The sequence below is a fragment of the Halichondria panicea genome, chromosome 2 (genome assembly GCF_963675165.1).
Source record: "Halichondria panicea chromosome 2, odHalPani1.1, whole genome shotgun sequence".
Classification (NCBI taxonomy): Eukaryota; Metazoa; Porifera; class Demospongiae; order Suberitida; family Halichondriidae; genus Halichondria; species Halichondria panicea.
The window spans coordinates 6,681,674-6,708,508 of record NC_087378.1 but is presented as its reverse complement, the minus strand read 5'-3'; the positions used below and the strand labels follow the sequence as shown (position 1 = coordinate 6,708,508).

At 43.0% G+C, this 26,835-nt stretch overlaps 7 protein-coding genes and 1 long non-coding RNA gene across 14 annotated transcripts; 3 read left to right on the top strand and 5 right to left on the bottom strand.

Annotated features, from left to right (window-relative positions):
- The first annotated feature begins 116 nt into the window (after positions 1–116).
- On the top strand, positions 117–1,739 carry LOC135331089 (Krueppel-like factor 10). Its single transcript, XM_064526134.1, has 3 exons — positions 117–307; positions 414–647; positions 852–1,739. The coding sequence occupies exons 1-3, from the start codon at positions 134–136 to the stop codon at positions 1,431–1,433; spliced, it is 990 nt and encodes a 329-aa protein (XP_064382204.1). The 5' UTR covers positions 117–133; the 3' UTR covers positions 1,434–1,739.
- A 189-nt stretch (positions 1,740–1,928) lies between these two features.
- Positions 1,929–4,086, bottom strand: LOC135331088 (ornithine decarboxylase-like). Of its 2 annotated transcripts, XM_064526132.1 has the most exons (8): positions 3,897–4,083; positions 3,655–3,828; positions 3,431–3,603; positions 3,204–3,338; positions 2,912–3,153; positions 2,605–2,774; positions 2,209–2,418; positions 1,929–2,104 (listed from the first exon to the last, which is right to left on the bottom strand). In XM_064526132.1, exons 1-7 carry the CDS (start codon positions 4,068–4,070, stop codon positions 2,299–2,301), a joined length of 1,188 nt encoding a protein of 395 aa, XP_064382202.1. In that variant the 5' UTR covers positions 4,071–4,083; the 3' UTR covers positions 1,929–2,104; positions 2,209–2,298. The 2 variants fall into 2 exon arrangements, with proteins under 2 accessions (XP_064382202.1, XP_064382203.1); XM_064526133.1 differs by having other exon boundaries at positions 3,431–3,828; positions 3,953–4,086.
- Positions 4,087–4,215: 129 nt separating this feature from the next.
- LOC135331090 (uncharacterized) lies at positions 4,216–6,752 on the top strand. Its single transcript, XR_010392929.1, has 3 exons — positions 4,216–4,715; positions 5,233–6,337; positions 6,388–6,752. It is a non-coding gene; the product is annotated as an uncharacterized LOC135331090 (long non-coding RNA).
- Positions 6,753–10,206: 3,454 nt separating this feature from the next.
- Positions 10,207–12,812, bottom strand: LOC135331080 (antizyme inhibitor 2-like). Of its 4 annotated transcripts, XM_064526121.1 has the most exons (10): positions 12,670–12,812; positions 12,310–12,515; positions 11,844–11,965; positions 11,622–11,795; positions 11,375–11,547; positions 11,186–11,320; positions 10,867–11,108; positions 10,647–10,810; positions 10,387–10,594; positions 10,207–10,332 (listed from the first exon to the last, which is right to left on the bottom strand). In XM_064526121.1, exons 2-10 carry the CDS (start codon positions 12,398–12,400, stop codon positions 10,235–10,237), a joined length of 1,407 nt encoding a protein of 468 aa, XP_064382191.1. In that variant the 5' UTR covers positions 12,401–12,515; positions 12,670–12,812; the 3' UTR covers positions 10,207–10,234. The 4 variants fall into 4 exon arrangements, with proteins under 4 accessions (XP_064382191.1, XP_064382190.1, XP_064382192.1 ...); XM_064526120.1 differs by lacking the exons at positions 12,310–12,515; positions 12,670–12,812 and adding an exon at positions 12,014–12,303; XM_064526122.1 differs by lacking the exons at positions 12,310–12,515; positions 12,670–12,812 and adding an exon at positions 12,151–12,298.
- On the bottom strand, positions 12,454–14,083 carry LOC135332217 (ornithine decarboxylase-like). The gene is made up of 6 exons (XM_064527582.1): positions 13,973–14,083; positions 13,732–13,905; positions 13,485–13,657; positions 13,301–13,435; positions 12,885–13,126; positions 12,454–12,515 (listed from the first exon to the last, which is right to left on the bottom strand). The coding sequence occupies exons 1-6, from the start codon at positions 14,081–14,083 to the stop codon at positions 12,454–12,456; spliced, it is 897 nt and encodes a 298-aa protein (XP_064383652.1).
- Positions 14,084–14,172: 89 nt separating this feature from the next.
- LOC135331081 (ornithine decarboxylase-like) lies at positions 14,173–21,263 on the bottom strand. 3 transcript variants are annotated; one of them, XM_064526124.1, is made up of 17 exons: positions 21,129–21,263; positions 20,869–21,037; positions 20,563–20,700; positions 20,308–20,481; positions 19,701–19,873; positions 19,472–19,606; positions 19,049–19,290; positions 18,770–18,939; positions 18,517–18,722; positions 18,094–18,460; positions 17,851–18,035; positions 16,189–16,399; positions 15,648–15,981; positions 15,262–15,461; positions 14,679–15,012; positions 14,417–14,525; positions 14,173–14,358 (listed from the first exon to the last, which is right to left on the bottom strand). In XM_064526124.1, the coding sequence occupies exons 3-10, from the start codon at positions 20,659–20,661 to the stop codon at positions 18,328–18,330; spliced, it is 1,332 nt and encodes a 443-aa protein (XP_064382194.1). In that variant the 5' UTR covers positions 20,662–20,700; positions 20,869–21,037; positions 21,129–21,263; the 3' UTR covers positions 14,173–14,358; positions 14,417–14,525; positions 14,679–15,012; positions 15,262–15,461; positions 15,648–15,981; positions 16,189–16,399; positions 17,851–18,035; positions 18,094–18,327. The 3 variants fall into 3 exon arrangements, with proteins under 3 accessions (XP_064382194.1, XP_064382195.1, XP_064382196.1); XM_064526125.1 differs by having other exon boundaries at positions 17,862–18,035; XM_064526126.1 differs by having other exon boundaries at positions 21,117–21,253.
- On the top strand, positions 21,217–24,541 carry LOC135331083 (eukaryotic translation initiation factor 3 subunit I-like). Its single transcript, XM_064526128.1, has 8 exons — positions 21,217–21,399; positions 21,469–21,649; positions 21,876–22,095; positions 22,244–22,355; positions 22,561–22,674; positions 22,733–22,822; positions 24,113–24,279; positions 24,363–24,541. Exons 1-8 carry the CDS (start codon positions 21,232–21,234, stop codon positions 24,442–24,444), a joined length of 1,134 nt encoding a protein of 377 aa, XP_064382198.1. The 5' UTR covers positions 21,217–21,231; the 3' UTR covers positions 24,445–24,541.
- LOC135331082 (tektin-2-like) lies at positions 24,433–26,828 on the bottom strand. The gene is made up of 7 exons (XM_064526127.1): positions 26,547–26,828; positions 26,319–26,443; positions 26,068–26,211; positions 25,746–25,960; positions 25,274–25,496; positions 24,762–24,985; positions 24,433–24,700 (listed from the first exon to the last, which is right to left on the bottom strand). Exons 1-7 carry the CDS (start codon positions 26,683–26,685, stop codon positions 24,553–24,555), a joined length of 1,218 nt encoding a protein of 405 aa, XP_064382197.1. The 5' UTR covers positions 26,686–26,828; the 3' UTR covers positions 24,433–24,552.
- Positions 26,829–26,835: the final 7 nt, after the last annotated feature.

Genomic DNA, 26,835 nt, shown 5'->3' with positions numbered 1-26,835 from the left:
AGCACATAAGGGTGTGTTTGGGGCGTATTGAAAGATTCCTGAAATTATGTAACCACAATCCTTTGTGTGTACAAACAATTTGATAGTAAACAACGCCCACATCCACGTGTTGCAGTCGTGGCTGGGCTTACACATGCTGGGAGCATGCTGTACACTATCAGCACTCTGCACGGCACTAAGGTTGCATCAGAGCGTTAATCTCCAAAAACACTTCACAGAAGGGCCCAGGAATCAATCAATGGCCTATCTAAGTCCACCGAACTCTCCAGAAAGCAAGACAATGGAATCTGATGGAATGTCACTACAGGTAAGAAGATTTTACCTAGTTTAAGGTTTACAACAACAAAGTTGCATAAAATATTCATCATCTAAACATCTGCACCAACTCATTGCATTGTCCTTCACTACCACAGGACGCTGGAGCTCTCGACAGACGAACGACTACAGCCGTGGAATCATTGCTACGACTTGGCAACAGTCCCTCTCCCACCCCCCAGTCTAATCAATGGCGTCCCCCGTCACCCTCGCCCTCTGTTATCAGTGGAAGTCCAGACAATCAACTCTCACCCCTCAGGACCACCACTGATGAAGGAATTGCTTCGAAAACTCCCTCCCTCCCCACACCAATGATGCCAAGTGTAGGAATTGTAAGTGAGAGTGTTATATGGATACCTCGTAGTAACCCTTTGTAAGTGTAAAATGCCTTTCTAGTTTGTAACTTTTGTAGCTATCATGGTAATCACATTGTCATAATAATACAATTGCTACTGTGTTTACATGTTAGTGACCTTTGACAGAATTTGTTTACTGACCTTATCTTAACCCAATAAAATTTTTTTCCCTCATCACAGCCTATCCTGCCCACCACTCTCATACCATCCTTCATGAGTTCTATGACCAGCAATGGAGTTCCTATCACCATCAATGGACAATTTTTTCCACCGGGAAAAGTGGTAGTACTCTCGGAAGCCAACCAGCAAGCCATCACACAACTTGTACAGACAAACCCTACACTCTCTGTGGTCCCTGTTCTAACCTCTTCTCCTGAAATAAGTGACCCACCAAGCCCAACCTCTTCTGTTGATGATGACAGAGCGAAACCGTTTTCCTGCCAAGTCAGCGGGTGTAGCAAGATGTATTACAAGAGCTCGCATTTGAAGGCGCATATGAGAATACACACTGGGGAAAAACCGTACCTGTGTTCGTGGGAGGGGTGTGAAAGACGTTTTGCAAGATCCGATGAACTGGCTCGTCACAAACGCACACACACTGGAGAGAAAAAGTACGAATGTCCAATGTGTAATCGAAAATTTATGCGAAGTGATCATCTGTCAAAACATGCCAAGAGGCACTTGGCAGTTAAGAAAGTTCCTCTGTGGAAGCAAGAAGTGGAAAAGTTAAAGCAGATGCAACTGAGTCAAAGTCAAGCATAAACTCTTCTCTGTAATGTCCGTTCATTTTTGTATTTTTGAGATTCACAAAATTCACAACGTCATTTTACACGAGCTACATTTACACGTACTGTCAGTACACTATAGCTTACTCGCATACCATCGAACTGTCACTATCCACACTATCACATTCACACACTGTCTTGTGTTTCATGTTTTTGTTCCACTATTACATCATATTTTTGTATTCAACTCATCCTCAGTTCAGACATTCCACTTTTAACTATTGCACTTAGTATAGTGTTTGGCTTGTCAGTATATATTATACTCCTTTTTGTGTGAAACAAATGTACAGTAATTGGGAATCTTACAATACGTATTTCCTAGAAGTTTAGAAGCCATAAAGTGTCTTGTTTACTGCAGACGAAAATTCATTTGCCTGGTTTCCTAGGCCATATTGATAGCTTGCATCGCATGATAGAGACAATCTTAACCGGTGTGAGATTTCCATCCATGCATGCACCTCACTCACCATAATCGCTAGCTTCATGTTATCTTGCTTGAATGCACCACATCACAAAATAATGTACTCACAATGCTAAAAAAATCGTTTATGTTATTAACCCCATCACAACGTTTGTTCAGAGGCAACTGTTTTTTGTAAGTGATTGGGAGGACAGCATTTCAGAGCCAGCAGCTGTTTTAACTGGTCTCTACAGGAGGGAATAGTAATTGTAATGTGCAATGTACGTATAGTCGTTAAGAATGTGATGATAGCTACAAAAGAACGATCGATTCAATAAAAATTTTTTCTTACCGGTTTGCTATGGTGACGTAGTGGTATGGCTTTGCTGGTGGGAATCCATTGAACATAGTTGAAGTAGAGGCAGTGTAGCCGCCCCAGTCATCAAAGTAGACCCAGTCCCCGATATTTAGTTCTGGAAGGAGGATATTGTCTCCCAAATTTGTCAAGTGCGTCACAGGTGGGTCCCCACAGAATGGAGGGGTAGAGAGGACCAGAGGATTCCTGGGTGAGGTGGAGAGGTTAGTGTAAACCTTCGAAAGTCTAGAGGTCAATAATAATAATAATAATAGACTAGACTTCTCATTCGGCGCATGGAGGGAGAGTACATAATTATGATGATTGCTATTAGTCCCGTAAGATCTTACACACTAATACATCTATATCTTCCCACATTGTAATTTTACCTACCGTAATAACAATAGGAGTTGGTGTGACTTCATAAGATGAGATCCACCTGAATGCACTATAGAAGCCATCATTAAGATAATACATGAACTTCCGCCCTTCCTTCGTGTCACACGACTTCTTGCTAATTACGGACACTGCTATTTGGTGGGTGGAGCAGGCAAAATAGAAACCTAGGGAAGACAGAGAGTAAACATAAGTGATACATAATAGCTTTTAGTTTTTCGAATAAACAGTAGACTTAGACCAATCAGTAATCTACATTCTGATTTAGAAATTGGGCTCCTATAGACTCAAGCATTTTAATCACCTGGCTCAGCGATGACAGTGAGTCCTGGGAATGAGCTGAAGAGAGAGTCCAGACTGGAGTTGATGGCACTGGCCACTCGCTGAAAGACCTCTTTAGAGCCCTTGTCTCCAGGGAAACCTCCTCCAATGTCCAACAGACTAAACTGATAACCAATCTTATAGCCGTACTCAAACAGTTCAGCAGACATCTTCAGGGCTAGCTCATATGCTCTGGGAGATAGAGATCCACTCCCGACATGGAAACTATAACAAGTATGCTGTATGTATGAAATTAAGTGTGTGAATCCACCCACCATACACCAATGATGTTTAGCCCCAGGTTTTTAGCAGTACTCAGAAGATGTTTACCTTCAGGTACCGTGCAGCCGAACTTTATTCCAAGTTTCCATTGAGCCTCCGGGTCATCAGCTCTGATCCGCAGAACAAGCCTACATAAAAACACTGTATAACTATACACACTTGCTCAGTCACTACCCCCCCCCCCCAAACCATCAGCATTCCATTGGTAGCTCTAGCATACCTTGCAGATGAACACTCTTCTTGTATCTTGAGCAGTTCAGAATCGCAGTCAAAGGTCATTGTCTCAACACCCATCTCGACTGCATACTTTAGATGAGAGAGCTTTTTGCAGGGATTGGCGTAAATAATACGACTTGGAGTAACTCCCAAATCCAACATACCCTTGATCTCAGCCTGTTTGGTTTGTGAGAAAGTAAAACAAAATAAGAATTTATAATACAAAACCTTGCTAGCACAGTCGAAGCCGGTCCCTAGCGCAGCGAGTGTCTTCAAGAGAGCTGGGTCGTTGTTGCATTTGACAGCATAGAATGGAGTGACAGTGGGCAGGGCAGTCACCCAGTCTCTATGGAGCTCCAGTACCCGGCCAAGGTCAACAACATAGAATGAGTCATCAATGTTCTGGTAAAAAGGTATCCATGAATCATATAGCCATACAGAATGCATGTAGAACTAGCTATTTTAATTACTTCTCTCCCTAAAGCAGTGGTTTTGTTTTTGATATGTTCCCTCAGAGCTGCCTCACCATCAGGTACAATGTCCAGCTGAACTGTACTGGTCTCACAGATCTGCATCTCCATTGCAGGGTAGGTGGCAGGATCTAGGAGGAGGTGTATCCAAATAGAGAAATGTCTAAAGTGCATGCTAGCCTCGATCCCAGGCCGAGTTTTCGCTTTTATAACGGTTAGGCGAACAACTTGGGCCTGGTACTAGTTGTCTGCGCATGCGTCAATCGTTAGTCCAGCGCAAGCTGGCTTCCAATCTCCCCAGCTGCAGGTCTGTGGGTATGACATGCATTCCCCTTGTGGCCGAAACCCTGGGAGGCTTAGCAGAGGACTTCATCTCAACCATCCGTGATATCGGCAGGTCAATTTGTCTCCGCTCAGGCGCGGACCGAGACTCAGTCACCATTAAACACCTCTTTGGGAGAGTCAGCATAGCCCTTTGGCGAGGGAATGCTTCCATGCTCATTCACAGGTCACCAACTCTATCACCTGTGCTTGATGGGCATACCTAAACTTACTATATGTTTGTTCTTCATATCTTTACCTTACTTAGATTTCAATTTATATCTGTCTACCCGTTTGTACTTACCTTAACCATAGATACTGTACACTCCGTGGATGTGAAACGTAGGTAGTATACGGGTAGATTACGGAGTATTCGTGTTCACTCACTGCAACGGCACCCAGCTGCAGAAATGGACACTTTTAGTGTTGTTTTTCTCGCACAGCTGCGCACTTGTGGCTTCAGTTGAGGAGAAGGTCTGCTGTACTCGTAGGTGGGAGGTAAGTCTATCATAGAGCATGTATATTGAGCCTGCATTATTAGTGGATAGCCTTTTGGAGCTCATTTTTGTCTGTAACTTACTAGGTGACAAGTTTGTGGTTAGGCGATCTTTGGTTGGGTTTATGGTTGGAACATTTCGCTTTGCTTTCCTGTTAGTCTATGAAGTGAAGTACTGGGAGAATGTGTTCAGCACTTAAGGAAATGTATAAGGCTAGCAGCAAACTGAATTATAGGTCAAATTTAGGTGTTCAACGGTACTCATCTTGTGGTTAGGCGATCTTGCCAACAAAAAGCTCCATCACTTAAATGATGTGGTCATTCAATAATATAGATGTCCTTATACCAGGAGAATCTATTTTGACCCTCAGTAAATGTTTTGTTATTTCAGGAAAGCGTGTCTTTTTGTGGTGAACATGTTTATTCATACAAATGTACTGTATGATGATAATGCATACATGATCGTACAGCGGCCTGAGTAAATTATTATGTGCATTCTAACATACTTTTTTAATTTAGGTAATGCTCATCACCAAAGGAAGCGGAAAGGAGCATAATTATTCCCTGATGCAAGACTAACAAACAAGTGTACGAGCACAAGTAGCGATAAGACGAAGAAGAATCCTCCTTCAACTTTAAATCAGTTTTAGTTGTCCATTTAGTTGTCTATTACTAAGTCTATCTCCGTGCGTGGATGCCTGCCTATATAATATTCTGTGTGCATACATGCTGTGCTATATATACAATGTCATCACAAAAATTAAGTCAGCAGTGTACATGTAGCTAGATCTAGATTTGTCAGGTTCCAATATGATTTCTGCATGTCCACTTTCATTCATGAACATCTCTCTTGGCTCTCCCTACGCAGAGAATCAGTTAGCACTGGAAGAACTTGGACTGGGAGCTTCAGTTATCCGCGTAGTTACTGTTATTATTGTATCCATGCAGTAGATTCCGTATACTATAAGGAATTCCGGATACTCGGTCTGTGTCATCCGTTGCAATGAGTGTTTCAGGACTTTTGGTAGTGGGCGGAAGTGTTTCACATCCACGGAGTGTACAGTTTCGCCATAAAGGCTAAAAAAAAAAAAAAAAAAAAAAAAAAAAAAAAAAAAAATTAGTCAGATTCTGACTAATGGATATTCTCGTTCACTTTTGTGACATTTATATTTGTGTACTATCGTGTACTAGAAGTCAGTTCCCGTTTTATCATTATTGGAATGGCTCTTAGCTGAAGCTTCTCTTTTCTCTGAAGCTTAGAAAACATTATTCTGAAGACTGAACAACAAGGGAAGAGGTATAAAGCTTTGTCAAGCTTGTTAAGGTCAGACATTTTTGTGTGGGCCCTGTGCTATCATCATGTTTGGCAAGATCTAGGTACGTAGACTATAGTTTCATCATTAATATGGTGGATCAAGTGAAGAGTGTGAGCTAGAGAACTTGGTGCTGCCATCATCAGCTCGTCGACAATGACACTATAACCTGTTTAAAATACGAGAAATTTAATATAGATCTACACGTATTTAGAATGTCTACTTCTCTGTACAGGAGCAATGGCTAATATCCAGCTATCCCAACAGTGCTCCTCTTGGCTATAGTAATGGACGAGACTGGACAGTTTAAGGTAAGGGTTTAACCGTGTTTGGTTTCTTTAATATTGTCCTATACTTACAGGACTGGAGTATGACCTGCTCGTTCGAGCGTTGCTGGGTAGCTCAGAGGCATCAAGAGAATCTACGTTTTCTCAAGCAAAGTTTAACTGAGTTACGAGTTGGGGCCTAGAATCAGAGAAGTCCAGCAGCCTGCTAAATCGTTGAAACGTAATTTGAAGACATTCAATCATCTTGAAGTTGCCCTGGGTCACTGTAATCGTGCTGCAGCACAACTGGCAACTCCCCAGGCCCTTGTGAAGCAGCTCCGTATGTGCATCTTTTGTGTGTACTCACTCTGTGCATTTTCTGTGTACAAATTTCTATTATTGATTTATTAAATATTTTTGCCGACCACAAATACAATGAAAATTTGACGCATGTGCAGACAACTAGTACCAGGCCTAGTTGTTCGCCTAACCGTTATAAAAGGGAAAACTCGGCCTGGGATCGAGGCTAGGCCCATGCCATGGGTATGGTTGTACATTTATAATTATGCCTCGGTGCGCATGCGCAAGCGAGGTATACGTGTGTCCAGAGCTGAGATTAATCTATGATTGCATGCATGCAGCAAAATAAAAGATGTTCATAATCAATGTGTGTATAAAAGCTAGCTATTATTAGTTTTATGTTATGTAGCTTTGGCACCTCCACCGAGGCATCAGCACCCGCGGTGCTTTCATTATGTGTGTGTTGATTCTGTGATTCTGTGCATGCGCAATCTCAAATGTCGTGTGTGTCTGCTGTGTCTGTTGTGTCTGCTGTGTCCGGTCGTGCAGTGTCTGCTGTGTCCGTTGTGTCTGCTGTGTCCGCTGTGCTGCAGTGTCTGCTGTGTCTGCTGTGCCTGCTGTGTTCTCTGTGTCTGTTGTGTCCTCTTTGTCTGCTGTGTCTGCTGTGCCTCTTAGCTGTGTCTGTTGTGTCCTCTGTGTCTGCTGTGCCCCCTGCGTCTGCTGTGTCTGCTGTGCCTCTTAGCTGTGTCTGTTGTGTCCTCTGTGTCTGCTGTGCCTGCTGTTCCCCCTGCATGTGACTGCTGTGCCTGCTGTGTCCTCTGTGTCTGTTCTGTCTGTTGTGTCCTCTGTGTCTGCATGCATGCATGCTGTGTCTGTTGTGTCTCTGTGCCTGCTGTGTCTGCTGTGTCCCCTGTGACTGCTGTGCCTGTTGTGTCTTCTGTGTATGCTGTGTCCTCGGTGTCTGTTGTGTCTGTTGTGTCCTCTGTGTCTGCTGTGCATGTCCCCTGTGTCTGCTGTGTCCTATATATCTGTCCTCTGTGTCCTCTGTGCATGTCCGCTGCATGTGTCTGCTGTGTCCCCTGTATCCTCTGTGTATATGTTGTGTCTCTCTGTGTCTGTTGTGTCTTCTGTGCATGTTCGTGTCTGCATGCTGTGTCTTATTGTGTCCTCTGTGTCTGTTGTGTCCTCTGCATGCATGCATGTGTCCGCTGTGCCCCCTGTGTCATCTGTGTATGTTGTGTCTCTCTGTGCATGTCCGCTGTGTATACTGTGTCCTCTGCGTCTGTTGTGTTTGCTGTGTCCTCTGTGTCTGCTGTGTCCTCTGTAGCTATATGTTGTGTTTGATGTGTCTATACTGCATGCACGGAGGACACACAGACACAGCGGACACAACAAACACGGAGGACACAGCAGACACGGAGGACACAACAGACACAGCGGACACATGCAACAAACACGGAGGACACAACAGAAACAGAGGACACAGAAGACACAGACGATACAACAGGGACACAAACGACACAACAGACACAGGAGGACACAACCGACACAGCAGGCACATGCAGAGGACACAACAGACACAGAGGACACAGAGGACACAACAAACACGGAGGCCACAGCAGGCACAGAGGAAACAATGGACACAGCAGGCACATAGACACAGAGGACACAACAGACACAGCAGGCACAGCAGACACAGCGGACACAGAGGACACAGAGGACACAACAGACACAGCGGACACAACAGACACAGAGGACACAACAGACACAGCGGACACAACAGACACAGAGGACGGACACAACAGACACAGTGGACACAGAGGACACAACAGACACAGAGGACACAGAGGACACAACAGACACAGCAGACACAGCGGACACAACAGACACAACAGACACAGGACACAACAGACACAGCGGACACAACAGACACAGAGGACGGACACAACAGACACAGTGGACACAGAGGACACAACAGACACAGCGGACACAGAGGACACAGAGGACACAACAAACACAGCGGACACAACAGACACAGAGGACACAACAGACACAGCGGACACAACAGACACAGAGGACGGACACAACAGACACAGTGGACACAGAGGACACAACAGACACAGAGGACACAGAGGACACAACAGACACAGCGGACACAGCGGACACCGAGGACACAACAGACACAGGGGACACAACAGACACAGAGGACGGACACAACAGACACAGAGGACGGACACAACAGACACAGTGGACACAACAGATATATTATACAGACGACACAACAGACACAACAGACATGCACAGCGGACATAACAGCCTAATTCATAGCCTCATACCGTATAGCGGGTAATTTTCGGGGGACAAAATATTCGTGGTTCAGCAATATTGAGACATTTCATGGGTAATATTTTCGTGGTTGCTGCTTGCACTGCAGGTAAAGGTAGGCAAGGTCGCTGGGTAAAATATTCGTGGTCAGACCTCCAACCACGAATATTTGGTCCCACGAAAATTACACGCTATACGGTATATACTGCACATGCATGGAATCAACCCACACACGAATACAACCACGCCCACACACATGTATAAATTACATTCCTTATTGGATACACCCTAACTTGGATTAGTCTCGAATTCCATAGATATACAATAATTATACATCGTGCATGATATACATGTACAAGTTGGGGAGGGCGTGGCCAGACTAAACTTGGATGTATATGGTCAGTACAGTACAGTAAGTGGGATCCGAGAAGATCTGACCCACTCCCTAAGCACAATCATTAATGAATTTCTAGCTAACACATACATTTGTAACAGGGCTGTATCTGCACGTGTACAGTGCTTTTTAAGTAGGTTGAAGATCATTTCAAAGTTGAATGTTGAAATGAGTATACTCACAATACATACAAGCAACTAAACCACAAAGCTGTGACAGCCACCTAGATCTAGACTCAGCTTTGTGGCCCAGTGCATGATTTTTAACTCGCAATCATGGGTACCCCATACACACAGAGGATCGTGGCCATGGAAGTCACATTGCGAGTACTTATTTCAACATTCAACTTTGAATGATCTTCAACCTGTTTGAAAAGGACTGTACACATTTCACAACACAATGCAAAACAGTACGCACGTTCAATGTTAAGATCGGCCGGGAAAACCACCATAATAACTACTATCGGGAAAATGTACATGTATGTGAGTAACGGATTCGAGTTATGCTTTTTTTCTGCACTTTTTGGTGTTTCCAGCCAATCCTACATTGTAGTAACTTTTCACATTGCAAATGCTTTTGTGCTTCTTGTAGATTTAATTAAACTCAGAGCTGCCTCACCATCAGGTACGATTCCCAGCTCAACTGTGGTACTCACTGATTCGCACCTCCATTGAAAACTGTGCATGCAATTAAGAGGACCTATTGAGTACTGAAAACTAAAAAGTTGTTATTTGGTATGAATTCCAGATATCATGACCTTTGACATAATAATTATTAACTAAATACTTAGTCTGGGGGCCAGACCTTTTCTCAGGGGGGCCCGGGGAGGGAAGAGAGGAGAAAATCCTACTCTACTTGATTTTTTGCTCCCGAGATATTAGGTCTGGCCTCGAGACTAATTATAAATGACATATTCACACGAGCTAGAACCCATCAATACAACAAAGATTATAGTCAGTCAGCAGTTGGTTGGGAGGGGGTAGAGAGGAGATTTGAAAATAACAGCTCTCGTAACTTATCCCTGCATGAATGTGCATAAACTTCACTGCTTGGTTACTTGATATACAGTTCTTACTGGTTCGCCAAGGTAACGTATAGTAGTATGACTTTGTCTTTGGGAACCCGTTGAAGTTGGTTGTAACTGCGAGAGAGTAGGCTCCTACATCATGAAAACAGATCCAGTCCCCAATGCTCAACTCAGGCAGCTGAACATCACCGAGTTTATCCAAAGGTGATAATGTCGGGCCCCACAGACAAGTGGAGTACAAAGGACCACTGTAATCCTAGACAGGAGAAAAACAGTTTAGTTTGTTTTTTCTAATTTTTATCTAGCACCTTAAACAGAAATGGATCAGGGGTGGTATATCTAAAACAGTCGAGTGATCCATTTGGTACATCATTGACATAATACACAAACTCCCTGTGTCCCTCTTTATCACGTGACTTTTTATTTACGATGTTTACTGCTATTGAATGAGTTGAACAGGCAAAAAAAGCACCTGTACATTGAAAATAAGTATTCAGAGTCCAATAAAATTCTGTAGCATATTCATACCTGGCTCAGCGATGACAGTGAGTCCTGGGAATGAACTGAAGAGAGAGTCCAGACTGGAGTTGATGGCACTGGCCACTCGCTGGAAGACATCTTTAGAGCCCCTGTCTCCATAGAAACCTCCTCCAATGTCCAGCAGACTGAACTGATAGCCAATCTCATAGCCGTACTCAAACAATTCAACAGACATCTTCAGAGCTAACTCATACGCTCTGGAGGATTGAGACCCAGTGCCCACATGGAAGCTGTATAAATATTATACTATGCAGCCATAATCAATACGCTGAGAAAAGTACATGTACATAACATTCGTTTGACCTACCATACACCAATGACGTCTAATCCCAGGCTTTTTGCAGTACTCAAAAGATCTCTTCCTTCAGGTACTGTGCAGCCAAACTTCATTCCATGTGGAAATTTAGCATCTGGGTCATCAGCTCTGATCCGCAGAACAAGCCTACAATCATTAATCTCGTAGATACAGAGGTATGATTGTAATACATGTACTCACTTTGCAGATGGAAAATGTTTTTGTATTTTGTACATTTCTTCTTCTCCGTCAAACACTATTTTATCGACATACTCAGTGACTGCATACTTGATGTGGGACACTTGCTTGGAGGGATGGGCGTAGATAATACGATCTGGAGACACCCCCATATCCAACACAGCCTTAATCTCTGGCTACATACAATACGTACAAAATTACAGTCAAACAATAAATCAAAGAACAATAAGTCAAGTCTACACGTACACACCTTGCTTGCACAGTCGAATCCAGTCCCTAGCGCAGCGAGTGTCTTCAAGAGAGCTGGGTCGTTGTTGCACTTGATGGCATAGAATGGAGTGATAGTGGGCAGGGCAGTCACCCAGTCTCTATGGAGCTCCAGTACCCGGCCAAGGTCAACAACATGGAATGGGTCATCATAGTCCTGTATGAAGTACCCAATGGTCACAGATTCTTTCAACATATTCAATACCTTTCTCCCTGAACCAGCAGAGGTTTTATTGCTAATATACTCCCTCAGAGCTGCCTCACCATCAGGTACAATGCCCAGCTCAACTGTGGTAGTCTCACTGATATGCACCTCCATTGACACAGCTACATATATACAGTAAAATAATAGATAAAAGACAGAGATCAATGTACCAGAGACAGTACTCTTGACTGAAAACAAAAGGAGTGGTTTCCAGTGAATTATGACCTTTGACAGACTAATGACATGAAGATAGGGATTCCTCATGTGGCTCTTGCCATAATAATTAGGCATTGTACACATGTATGACCTTTCAGCTAGCTGTACAACCACAAAAATTGCTAGTTAGTCAGTCAGTGGTTGGTTGGGGGGGGGGGAGGAGATTTGAAGATAACAGCTCTTGTAACTTATCCCTGCATGAATGTGCATAATTTTTCCTGCAGTTACTTAATTAATATACAGTTCTTACTGGTTCGCCAAGGTAACGTAGTAGTATGACTTTGTCTTTGGGAACCCGTTGAAGTTGGTCGTAACAGCGAGAGAGTAGGCTCCCACATCATGAAAACAGATCCAGTCCCCAATGCTCAACTCAGGCAGCTGAACATCACCGAGTTTATCCGCAGGTGATAATGTCGGGCCCCACAGACAAGTGGAGTACAAAGGACCACTGTAATCCTAGACAGGAGAAAAACAGTTTGATAGTATAGGTCCGACACGATCAGTTTTTGATTACATTCTTGTTACATTCTTACACATGTACATTTGATAAGTGCTTCGAAATGGCTAGGAGACATAACAAATTTTTTATCTAGCACCACCTGATAATCACCTTGAGAAGAAATGGATCAGGGGTGGTATATTCAAAACAATGGAGTGATCCCTTCGGTCCATCATTGACATAATACACAAGCTCCCTATGTCCCTCTTTATCATGTGACTTCTTGTTTATGATGTTTACTGCTATCGAATTAGTCGAACAAGCAAAAAAAGCACCTATACATTGAAAATAGGTATTGAGAGTCATAATTGATTCTGTTAGTAGACCTGGCTCAGCGATGACAGTGAGTCCTGGGAATGAGCTGAAGAGAGAGTCCAGACTGGAGTTGATGGCACTGGCCACTCGCTGGAAGATATCTTTAGAGCCCCTGTCTCCATAGAAACCTCCTCCAATGTCCAGCAGACTAAACTGATAGCCAATCTCATAGCCGTACTCAAACAGTTCAGCAGACATCTTCAGAGCTAGCTCATACGCTCTGGGAGATTGAGACCCAGTGCCCACATGGAAGCTGTATAAGCAACGATTATAATAATTATGCTGGTTAAAACTATTAGTGCAGTGGTCAAGAGAGAGAAATCACTATCACAACTCTAGGCTCAGACGAGGAGCACTGATCCAACTGAGATGGGCGCCAGCCATAATCAATACGCTGAGGGAAGTACATAACATTCATTTGAATTACCATACACCAATGACGTCTAATCCCAGGCTTTTTGCATTACTCAGAAGATCCCTTCCTTTAGGTACCGTGCAGCCAAACTTCATCCCATGTGGAAATTGAGCATCCGGGTCATCAGCTCTGATCCGCAGAACAAGCCTACAAGACGTTAAGCATTAATCTCGAGGTATGATTGTAATATACTCACTTTGCAGATGGAAAATGTTTTTGTATTTTGTACATTTCTTCTTCTCCGTCAAACACTATTTTATCGACATGCTCAGTGACTGCATACTTGATGTGGGACACTTGCTTGGAGGGATGAGCGTAGATAATACGATCTGGAGACACCCCCATATCCAACACAGCTTTAATCTCTGGCTACATACAATACGTACAAAATTAGAGTCAAACAATAAATCAAAGAACAATAAGTCAAGTCTACACGTACACACCTTGCTTGCACAGTCGAATCCAGTCCCTAGCGCAGCGAGTGTCTTCAAGAGAGCTGGGTCGTTGTTGCACTTGACGGCATAGAATGGAGTGATAGTGGGCAGGGCAGTCATCCAGTCTCTATGGAGTTCCAGTACCTGACCCAGGTCAACAACATGAAATGGGTCATCACAGTCCTGTACATGATGTATATAGGAGAGTATAGTATCCATGAAATAAAATGGCCACAGATTCTTTCAATACCTCTCTCCCTAATACAGCAGTGGTTTTGTTCCTGATATACTCTCTCAAGGCTGCCTCACCATCAGGTACAATGTCCAACACAACTATTCCTCCATTCATGTAAGCCTCCATCATGTATTTATATCGACCATACAGCAGTGTTTAGAATACTATGCGGAGTTCAGCAAATCGACTGAGTTGCTACAAAATTAAATTCATGGCTATTTTAATGATATTCATCGTATGACTGTGGTCCAGTTTTAATCTCACTTCAAATTAATAATAAATCGAAATCATGTATTGATTGATTGATACAAGCTTATTGTTTAGTACGCTTCATGGTAGTTCAATTGAAAGCGAGTAGTCACGGCAATAGGGACGGGACGAGCAGCTCAAAAAAGTATCCTCTGAATGGAAAAACAGTAGTACATGAATAGAAGTTCAAGAAACTGCACACTAACTCACAAGTTTGCGTCTGTCACATAATATTCAGGAAAATACAATGGTGGGTTGCCAAAGTAGAGCCGTCACAGGTAGGTCCCCACAACTAGAGCGCTGGAGAGATCTCTTGAAACTGAGAAAATTTAGAAAGAAAATTGGAAAACGTTTTGTTTTAAAGAAAACGGCTCAGATAATAATTGACTTCTAATCACAATGAGGTCATTGAGGGCAAGTCATTCATATCATCACTGCTCCACACTCAACAAGCTACTTGTCTACTACTCACCTAATACCCATGCACACGTATGAGGTGGCCCTAAAGATGTCTGTCTGCTGAACAGTTGTAAGTGCAGCTATCGGTTTTAAATTAGTCTGTTGGACATAGGAGGTTTCCCCGCCATCATTCTCCACACTATCGTGTAGGACTCCAGCGATGATATATAGATGAGAGAGGACTACGCCTTCAAGTCTCAAGCTCAGTGGGAGTATAGTGAAGTACCAGCGTCTCAGAGCACGCCCATATCGTTGACGTAGTAGCCACCCTTCATGAGTGAGGGGCAGTACCCTCTTGCTGGTGATGTTTACGGCTATTGCGTGAGTGGAACAGGAAAAGTAGCGACCTGTATGGATAAGCAGGATGAAATGAAAAAAGTTCAAGTGGCCTTTGCAACACTCTGGAATACCATACAAGAGCTATGTAACACACTTTGAAGACAATACATTAATAACGATAATTAAAAATGTATTGTTTTAGGAAAGTACATGTAGCTCAGATAATAATCGACTTCTAATCACAATGAGGTCATTGAGGGCAAGTCATTCATATCATCACTGCCCCACACTCAACAAGCTACTTGTCTACTACTCACCACTTTCATGCCCAGGGTTTGGCAATGTTTAGAAGAGCTTTGCCTTCAGGTATTGAGCAGCCAAACTTCACAGCAAGCTGACAGAGATCCTCTGGGTCATCAGCTCTGATACGCAGCACTAGCTAGCTTGTCACGATAATGTGTCAATGGTTGCGTACGTTTCAGACGAAAAGATTGAGATGCACTTCCATACACGGAAACTGAAAAATGTAAGAGACAACACATATTTTACAACAATAATTAGAAAAATAAACTGTTCAGAAAAGTTGCTCAGAAAATAATCGACACATAATCACAATGAAGTCATTGAGGGCAAGTCATTATAATCATCACTGCTACAAATGTACACTGAACAAGGGCTCACTAATTTCCTAATTAATGCTCACCTAATGCCGGTGGCTCTGAACATGCCTGCGTAACAGTTTCAGTACGGCTATGAGATTGGCACATCGAAGGAGGTCCACTGTCATCATTGTCCACAAGGGACCCAATTATGCCGATAAATATCCAGATCTCATCTTTATGTGTATCAGCACCAACTTTATTGTGTGGCATACATGTTCTATGTGCTCACACAAGCTATCTGGCCACAACAGTTTCACAAAATCTATGAATGCAGTGACACCTTCGTTGACGTAGTGAACTTCCACCCTTCATCAGTGAGGGACACCCTCTTGCTGGTGATGTTTATTGCGTCAGTAGAGCAGGCAAAGTGGCGACCTGTACAGATAAACGATAACCATGGATGGAACTCAAATTCAACCATAAGTCCATGTAGCTTTTGGTTCACAAATGCTCTGAAATACCATTCAAAGAGCTATATACATGTAGGCCGGATGACACTTTCCAATTTGTACCATAAAGCCACCATACAACAAGCAACCTTGGTGTATAGTAGCCTTTAGTTGACAATTTCACTTTAATCACCTGGCTCAGCGATGACAGTGAGTCCTGGGAATGAGCTAAAGAAAGAGTCCAGACTGGAGTTGATCGCACTGACCACTCGCTGAAAGACTTCGTTAGAGCCTCTGTCTCTATATAAACTTCTTCCAATGTCCAGCAGACTGAACCGACAGCCAATCACATATAGCTGTACTCAAACAGTTCAGCAGACATCTTCAGAGTTAGCTCATATGCTCTGGAAGGACAAAATGTAGTAGGTAACACATTAATAACCATAATTAGAAAAATCATTGCTTTAGGAAAGTACATGTAGCTCAGAAAACAATCGACTTCTAATCACAATGAGGTCATTGAGGGCAAGTCATTCATATCATCACTGCTCCACACTCAACAAGCTACTTGTCTACTACCAGGGTTCTATCTAGAAGAAATATTTTGGGGGGGGGGGAAGCCTACGGCGAGTGCAAAGCACGAGCCGTAGGCTGAAAAGGGGGTCCAGGGGTCCTTCCCCGGAAAATTTTTTATTCTAGATGGCCAGAGACGCAATTTGAGCCAAATAAGGTCTTTTACTTAAAAATTTGAGGTGCACAAATAGAGGTTCACAAATGTGTATAATTATTAAAGCATTATTCTTCTTTGCTTGGAATGTTTGTAGTGATAAATAACTTCTTCTAGAGCACTAGTTATTAGATTACCCAATTATTAGCCTCCTTCGCAGCCTCTCCTTTTTCTGTTCTTTGTCACAGAAGAGAAAATTGGAGGAACAAAGAAAGAAAGAAGGAAGCAACTAAGAAAAAGGAGAGCCTGCCTTGCTAAGTCGCGTGATCCCCTACTGACGTAGACAAATTTTAACGAGCGTGGGCGAGAGAAAACCTCAATAACTGTCCTCCCACACAGTACTTGGAGCGCATTTACCAGGAACATAATCTGTTATGAACAGTACAGTACAGTGCAGTAGAGTCAGCCTTCGTGAGACCTTTAGTCAGTAGAGGAAGTATGAAAGACTAGAGTAGAGTAGACTATACTGCTGTAATAATTATATCTACTAATCAAGTGGGTCTGTTCTGAACTCAGGAAAAAAACTGAGCTAAATTTAGATATTTAGTCTCTTTAGTCTTTACTAGGTAAGCCCTCGTCTACGATGTCTCCACGCTTGATTTTCTGGCTTGCTATCTACGATGCTAACAGCTTTTATTTAGAGTTTGCAATGCGTAGGCATGCTGTAGCTTTTTGCTCTGTCAGGCTCCGCCCAGCTAGTGATTGCCCACATTCATTTTCACTCGTCTACCACTCGTCTACCGTCACGCAACTTAGCAAGGCAGGCTCTCCTTTTTCTTAGTCTCTTCCTTCTTTCTTTCTTTGTTCCTCCAATCAGTCCCGTATTTTATCTTATTGAACTATGACAAAGAACAAAAAAAGGAGAGGCTGCGAAGGAGGCTACCCAATTATAGTATAGTGCAGTATAATAACATAGATACTATAGGAATATAGTATCTATGGCAGTACTACAATCTGCATGTACTCCACAAAAGTGGGTATTAGTACAGTGGAAGTGCAAGAAGGTACCAGGGGGGAAGCTGGAAAGTTTGGGGGGGGAAGTTAGATAGTTTGGGGGGGAAGTTGGATAGTTTGGGGGAGAAGCTTCCCCCCTGCCCCCCCCCACTAGATAGAACCCTGACTACTCACCTAATACCCACCACTTTCAGGCCCAGGCTTCTAGCAATGTTGAGAAGAGCTTTGCCTTCAGGTACTGAGCAGCCAAACTTCACCCCAAGCTGACAGAGAGCCTCCGGGTCAATAGCTCTGATACGCAGCACTAGCCTGTCACAGTCAGTGTCAATGGCCACTCAGTTTGGCCAAGTTTCAGACGACTACATGACAACATAAACAAACAAATTTAGTTCAAAGGTAGTACTTTTGAGAACTCACTTTGCAGATGGAAAATAAATTGAGAAACTCAAATCCTTGTCAAAGAACCAATATCTACATGTTTCTTGGCTGCATACTTGACGTGGGAGACAGCTTGCAGTGATCGGTAAATAATGCTACCAGTGTCATCAGGTTGTCAGAGAATAATAAATATCAAACACAACAGATTCACACACATTGAGATACATACAGTATAATTATATTATGTATATACGTCAAACACAAAATCGTTGTTTAGTACACTTCAACTGATGGTGATTTTAAGGCCAGTTCTATTGGGAATGAACTGTGGGTAGTCAAAGCAACAGGGACAGGACAGGAGGGTACACCAGATGCATCAGGACAGAGCAAATCAAAAAATTCTCCACTGAGTATGAAAAATGGTACATAAATGTAAGTTTAAGAAACTGCATACTAACTCACAAGTACACATCTGTCACATAATAGTAGACTTTGGGCTTCAGGAAACCATTGAAAGTGCTTGAGGCTGAGATGGTGTAAGCACCCATGTTGTCAAAGTAGAGCCAGTCCCCAATGCTCAGCTCAGGTAGGAGAGCTTCTCCTAGAGTGTCTAAGCCGTCACAGGTAGGTCCCCACAAACTAGAGCGCTGGAGAGGACCACTGGTTTCCTGGGGAAGGGGTGAACAAGAGCGATACTGGTGAAATTCTTACGAACCTTGAGGACAGCAGGAGTTGGAGTGACGTGGTCAAACATGATACAGTTGAACGAACCGTACACACCATCGTTGACATAGTACATGAACTTCCACCCTTCATCAGTGAGGGACACCCTCTTGCTGGTGATGTTTACGGCTATTGCGTGAGTAGAGCAGGCAAAGTAGCGACCTGTACAGACAAATGATAAACTAAATAAAATTTCTATGTAGCCCTTTCTGTTCTAAAAATAATCAACGCTCTAAAATACAGAATGACCACACTTAGTTGAGAATTTCACCTGGCTCAGCGATGACAGTGAGTCCTGGAAATGAGCTGAAGAGAGAGTCCAGGCTGGAGTTGATGGTACTGGCCACTCGCTGGAAGACCTCTGTAGAGCCCTTGTTTCCAGGGAAACCTCCTCCAATGTCCAGCAGACTGAACTGATAGCCAATCTCATAGCCGTACTCAAATAGTTCAGCAGACATCTTCAGAGCTAGCTCATACGCTCTGGGAGATTGAGATCCACTCCCGACATGAAAACTGAGAAAATGTAGAGGCAACACAATAATAACGATAATTAGAAAAATTGAAAATTGAAAATGTATTGCCTGGAAAAGTTGCTCAGAAAACAATCGACTTCTAATCACAATGAGGTCATTGAGGGCAAGTCATTCATATCATCACTGCTCCACACTCAACAAGCTACTTGTCTACTACTCACCTAATACCCACCACTTTCAGGCCCAGGCTTCTAGCAATGTTGAGAAGAGCTTTGCCTTCAGGTACTGAGCAGCCAAACTTCACCCCAAGCTGACAGAGAGCCTCCGGGTCATCAGCTCTGATACGCAGCACTAGCCTGTAAAGATATAATGCATCAATCGTCGTTAAGTTTGTACGTTTAAGACGACTACACGATGACACAAACACTATCATTTCTGAGTCACACTCACTTAGCACATGGAAAGTGTTTGTGAAACTTGTACAGCTCCAACTCATTGTCAAAGGTCACCATATTCACACCTTTCCTGGCTGCATACTTGATGTGGGACACTTGCTTACATGGGTTGGCATAAATAATGTGATCTGGAGACACCCCCATATCCAACACGCTCATGATTTCAGTCTGCAAAATAATATTACATAAGTATGAGGTGACTTCTCATGACCACTAATCAAATACCAATGAGTACCGTATAGCGGGAAATTTTCGTGGGGTGCAAATTTTCGCGTTTTTCGAGGCAGAGTAGTCAACGCGAAAATTAAAACTGGGATAAACTCCCACGCACCGGTATACGCAGGTGCAAAACCTATTGGTGGGTGTGGTTTATTGGCATTGACACGAAAATTAAAACCGCGAAAATTTCTGCTGAGGGCTCTGGGAGCCAAATAGCGAAAATTTCCCGCTATACGGTATGTTAAGGAGCACATGAAAAGAAACAGCTCCTGGTATGTGGCACCTAAGGCTTTGAGATACCTCAACTTAAGGTTCATGCAGCAATACATTGCATCAACTACATGCAAGTTATGTGTCGCACAGATCTACAGAGCGACACACACCTTGCTTGCACAGTCGAAGCCAGTCCCTAGTGCAGCGAGTGTCTTCAAGAGAGCTGGGTCGTTGTTGCACTTGACAGCATAGAATGGAGTGACAGTGGGCAGGACAGTCACCCAGTCTCTATGGAGTTCCAGTACCCGACCAAGGTCAACAACATAGAATGGGTCATCACAGTCCTGTAGGAAGAGTAATCAGAGCATGAATGGTTTTGGTCTTGATAAAGGCCTACACGATTAAACATGAAAACCAAAACACACCTCCCTTCCTGGTGCAGAAATCTTCACTTGTAGGTATTCTTGTAGTGTTATCTTGTGTGAAACAGTTTCAACGTGGATAGAGGCAACGCTCAGCTCCATGATAGAAGATAGTAACTTGCAGAGAGACGTTGAAGCATTCTATTACATAATAATATTATAATGCCAACTGCCATGAGAAGCAAATCATGCGTGCATCCAGTTCTTTACTGCCTCTAATTTGATTAAATCACTAGAATTTTCTTATAAAACCGTAACTAAGAGTGGTCAGACGCTCCTCTGAGGAGGGTATTGAACAATTGGACTAACCAGAAGAGCTTTAACCCCATTGATGGTGGGCCAGTTGTCTTGACTCTTCCCCCCACTGGTGTTAGCTAGGTTCCCACGGAGCCTCCGTGTTGACGTCTAGCTTTTCACGGTACAAGCACAGTCCCTCCTCACGACAGCAGTAAGCACTCAAACAGTTCAGAGATGATAACTGAAGGAATGTAAGAAAAATGATTACATATCCAATATTTACTTCTGTGATTTCAAAGAAGAAATACCTGAAGAAATACCTGAAGAAATACCTGGAGTAAGGTAGAATGTTGATTGTTTTCGGAGGACCTAATTTTGTCCAGGGTCTATGGCTTGATGTAAAGTAGTGCTTGTCTTGTGTGTGTGGACTATACCATGTGGATAGCTAATACACGTGGTGAGTTGTGCGCATGCGTTAGTTACAACAGAGCAAATTACCGCGGCTTTGATCGGAGGCCTAGAGAAAGAGCAGAGAGACAAGAAAGAGAAAGGTACAAAGTTCCCCCCCAACCACGTGTAGTGTACAAAGGAAGTAAAGAAATGGTGAGTTACTAGCTAGATAGTAGTACAGTGTGATCAGAATACTACTCACTTGTGCACCCCACACTCCAGAGGCCTCTAATGCTGCATGGCCATGAGAGGGCCATCACTCAGATCAAGTACAACAGAGATGGAGACCTACTGTTCACTGTAGCCAAAGATAATAAACCCAGTGTCTATTTCTCAGCAAATGGAGAGAGACTAGGCACCTACAATGGCCATGGCGGAGCTGTGTGGTGCATTGATGTAAACCGTATCCCTCTGTCGTTCTGTAGCATACCGTAATCGTTCTAATTATAGAACCAATACAAAATTATTATTTTTCTAGAAATAATGTACCGTTTTATATTGGTAGTATATGGGTGTTATAAAAGAGGGCGTCCTCACCGAGGCTGATTCTATAATTAGAACGCTTACAGTAATGAAATGTTATTTTACTGTTTATCGTGATAGTTTGCTTCCTTGACGTTGTACTGTAGAGGATACATCTCGAGTGTTTACAGGGTCTGCAGACAACTCTGCAAGACTGTGGGACGTTGAGACTGGGAAGGAGGTGTCTAATTTTGGGACAGGGTCGGCAGTTCGAACGTGTGGGTTCTCTCACAACGGCAACTACCTCATGTACTCGACTGACGCAGCCTTGGGCCTGAATTGTGAGATTATCCTCTATGACATCAGAGCAACTGAGTCCCCCATAGGGTAAGCTATCATAATTATTGTGTAATAATTATTTATTGGTGTTCGAAAGGACAAATTCTAGATATAGGATGACATTTCAGCTAGTTTGCTCTCTATCGTATACACATGCAGAATTGTCATATCTATCCAATTGTTGTTTTGCGAGTAGGAAGACAGTGATCAAGCCTAGCAAGGTGACGTCTGCAGTGTGGGGACCGTTTGACCAGTATGTTATCACAGGACACGAAGATGGATCCATTTCACAGTTTGATATTATCAATGTAAGGACTGTACTGAAACATGTAATTGTGTACTTGCAGGTAGTGGGCGGGAAGCTCCCCCCCCCCCAGCATTTATAGAATAATGACATCATTAACCATACAATTTTGGATTTATTGTGCATCTAACTCCATGTAAGGAATCAATTTCAGAAAGGATTATGTGCTCGCAAACTAAATGAAACCCTAAATTCTTGTTACTACACAGGGTGGTGGTGAATTGGTCAACTCAGTCAGGAAGCAGAAGAGTCTCATTTCTGATGTTCAGCTCTCAAATGATCACACCATGTTCATTGCCTCTAGCAAAGACACGACAGCTAAGGTACGGATGTTCTCCTGACATTTTAGGCTATGTACAAACTTATTCTTTTCTTTTGCAGTTGTACGATTCTGAGAAGCTGGACATCATCAAAACCTATCTCACAGATAGACCCGTTAACTCTGCGGCTATCTCTCCACTTAGAAATCATGTAAGCATTCTATACATAACTATTATCGTGAACAATACATTAACAGCTCTATAATAGTTATACTTGTAATCGCATGTTGTCCTATTATTCACTGTGATTCGTACAGTGATTAATCGTGTATCAGTAATTGCACGTTGTCATTAACGACGTGCAATTACTGCCTTGACGACCGCACGTTCGAATAACGGCTGCGGATAATTTTTTCACTGAAACTGCAGCTAAAAATGTCCTTAAAACTGCATCACAAACGATTAACAATCAATAGTATGGCTACTCGTAAGGGATTAATAGCACTCATAACAAGCACTGGCAAGGTTAATAGTATCCTTGCCATTGCTTGCACTCTTAGCCACAATATTAACCCTTTCCCCGCTTTAGCCGACTATAGTCGGCATGGCTACTGATAAATTTCAAAAAATCATTGTGCACGCTGTGTTGGAGCTATGCGCACGCTGCAGGTACCAGCACATGCGCATTGAGCTGCTCTTCCACATGGTATTTTTAATATTTTGCTTCGAGGTACGGTTCGATCAGAATCGTCGAAAGAAAATTGACCGTTTTATAATTGCTACAAGATCTTTGTAGTACAACCTCAGGGAGGTTCTAGGGAAGCTATAGAGTGAGAATATCAATGCCTATGGCCTTGTAGAGTGAGAGGACAGTGGCTGGGATCATAGCTAGGTAGGAAGCTTCCTTTCAGAGGTCAAGCTAAAAAGAAAGAGCCTGAGAATCCTGAGGAAGACGCACTTGAGGTGGACCATCTTCCTGAACCTGGTAAGTCACTATAGAGTAGCATTTGTAGTCTTGATAGCTTCACTATAGGTTTGTTTAGGCTAGTTAGTACAACAGTGGACATCATGAGCCACCATTAAACTTGTAAACCTGTGTGTAGGTGAAGAAAATATTTCCCGGGAAAAGGGCGTCTGCCGATAGAACCTCAAATACAAGTTTCTGCAGATCCTGATTGAGTCCTGAGTGAGCCATGTCACCGTGAGAACATTCTGAACACTTATATTATGTGTTCAGTAACTTCGTAACATCATACAATATTGTTTGTGTACATAATTGTGAATTTTTGTTAACAATTGTTATTTGTGGGGTGGTGGTTGGTTGCTAGGCAACAGTGATGATTCCATGGATGCGACAGGTCCGGTTCTATCTGTGGAACTTTGTTACAAGTGTTTTCAATATACGGTTCATGAGTTATAAATTTTTTAAACAAAATATGCGAATATTCACTTTTAATTAAAGCAGGGAAAGGGTTAATTGCATCTGTGACCATTGTTATAGGTGGTGCTTGGTGGAGGTCAAGAGGCTATGGAGGTAACCACGACTACCACAAAGGCTGGGAAATTTGATGCTCGATTCTACCACCTTGTCTTCGAAGAAGAGATAGGGAGGGTCAAAGGTCATTTTGGGCCTATAAACAGCCTTGCATTTCACCCAGACGGCAAGAGGTCAGCTTATCTAATTGCTTATCTAATTTTGTGTAAAGATAGTGTATAAAATAATAATTATTATATTGTTCTTTCTCGTGCAGTTATAGCAGTGGTGGAGAGGATGGTTACGTTCGAGTGCACACTTTTGATCCAGCATATTTTGACTTTGAATTTGAATTCTAACAACCAATTTTACTCTGTCATTATACATGCCACATGTTGTATTGGTGTTTGTACAACTCAACCGGTGATAAAATTAAAGTGTGTTCTAAAAAGTCTGTATCCTTAAATTTACTGACTAGCTGTTAGTTCAGTGGTGTCTTGGGCTAGCTTCTCTCGTACTTGCATACACTGCTGGTCCAATTCAAGGGAGTTGGTCTTCACATCAAGGTCTCTCTTGATGCGGTCCAGGGTGCGTTGAAGGGCACCCAGTGTATACCTGCAGGGAAGCAATTGAGTGGGTTTAAACACTGTAAAAAGTCATGTTTGAAGCAACTTACTGTGTGACGGCAAGCTTCTCCTTGAGTGCTTGCTGAGAGTCCCCAATCTTAGCAATCTCCTCCACCATCTGATACTGAGTCTGGTCCCTGCATAGCTCCACATTAGGTCGCTGTATTCTGTTCTCCAGTCGTGTCTGTGTCACCATCATGGGAGGTATCTTGAGGGCCAGTGACTTCTCCAGACAGCTGATCTCATCCTCAACCTCTCTTACCTCTGTCTCAGTCTGGGGAAGAGGATGTACAGTATGTTTAAGAATCAGTTTAGGGAGACTTAAAAATAGCCCTAGAATAGAGAGTAGAATGGAGACCTGCCATGGCATGCTGAAATTAAAAGGAGCTTTGTAGCTGGTTTAACAGCTAGATGATAATTATTAAAGCAAGAGTTAGACAATATACAGTACGTAATAACACGCATCACTACTTTCATAATCTTTTGTGGAATGCATGTCCCTGTTGGTATGCTACAGGTAATTCAACTACAGTCAGTGTACTTGTACACACATAGCTCTCACATTCTTTTGCTGCCACTCCAGCTCGTGTATAGCTTGCTCCATCTCGTGGATCCTCTTACGGAAGGCATAGTTGGTGGTGGTCCACTGAGCCTCCAGTTGGAGCCCAGTCTGCTGAATGGTGTGGTTGATGCTCTCTCTTATCCTAATAGAGGTCCTCATCTCAGCATTTGCTCGAGACGTGTTATGGGCGGAGTAGGACACCCATTGATCAGGAGTCATTATGCTGTGCGTGGGGGGGGGGGAGGGGTTCATTAGCAGAATATAAACCATCACCTATGAATATAATTATGAGGATCGAAAGGGTGAAAGACTATGTTACTTAAATTTGAGTAACCCCTTTCCTAATACACAAATGTAGTTTTAGGCCTATTAGGAAAACAGTTAAGTTACAAAATGTATGTTCCTATAGTCAATATTGGGGTGGTTTCAAGCAATGTACAATCATGTGCCTCAATTTAACAATGGAGCTCACTTCTTCTTAATGCGTGTGGGGTCCTTCTGGAGTGAAATGGCCTTAGACTGATCTGAGAGGTTCAAGCATTCTGAGTCAATGGCCAGTGCTGAGTGTTTGTCTGTGAGGTCAATGCAAAGCCCTTGGTGACAGTCCTGCAGCACACAGATTTGCTCAAATGCAGAGTTAACATTCGCATGGAGAGTGCTCCTGATCCTTTCGATCGTCTCAAGCTCCTGCAGCAGAAAACAAATAATTCGTAAATACACTGAAACTGTATTACTGCATAAGCAATCATAGGATGACCATAGTAGTCAGTAAGCCCCGCAACCATACCACTTACTTTGTGCAGTTCAGCTTCCACGTCGTCCCTCACTAGGTCTATGGACACTCTCTGCTCTCTCAGAGACAAACACTCGAGTACAACATCGAGAGGTAGTGCCTTCTCCTCAAGAGCCTTCTCACAACGCTCCTTAGTTTCTGTCAACTGTGGGGGGGGGGGGGTCAGTTCGAGTCAAAGGATGTACTTGTGCATACTTATATGCATACTTGAACGTGTATTGTGGCAGATGTGAGCTGTGTGTGGGAACGCACCTTTTCAATCTCTTTCTCTGTGTCGGTGAGAGTTCGACTCAGATTTTCCTTCCACTGTGTGATTTCACTGATCCTCCCATCCAGTTTGGTGTTGGTGTCATGCTGTGTCCACCGGGTCTTATTATCTGTACATGAGCAGACATAAATTAATTATGTGAGTAGCTACATGGTATTTGGGTTTCGGTAACCCAAAACTTTTAACTGAATTGCGATTATGTGATCTCTAACCTGTTTCAATTTGCACTATCTTGCTCTGCTCTCTGACATCTCTGGCTATGCTCTGTTGCCTCTCAGCACTGGAGGCTATCATATGATTCGATGTGTGCCAGTCAGCGGGGGCAAATTTGGTGGGGTACTTGCTGTTCATACCTCCTCAATTGTGATCAAGACGTCTGAGCAGTTTCCACACAATAACTAACAACTAACTTTCACCCTGTTGTTCTGATGATAATACTATCTTGTAGCTTTTTCACTCTGAGGTTATTGCTTATTGCCAAGGCAACATAATAGACTTCCG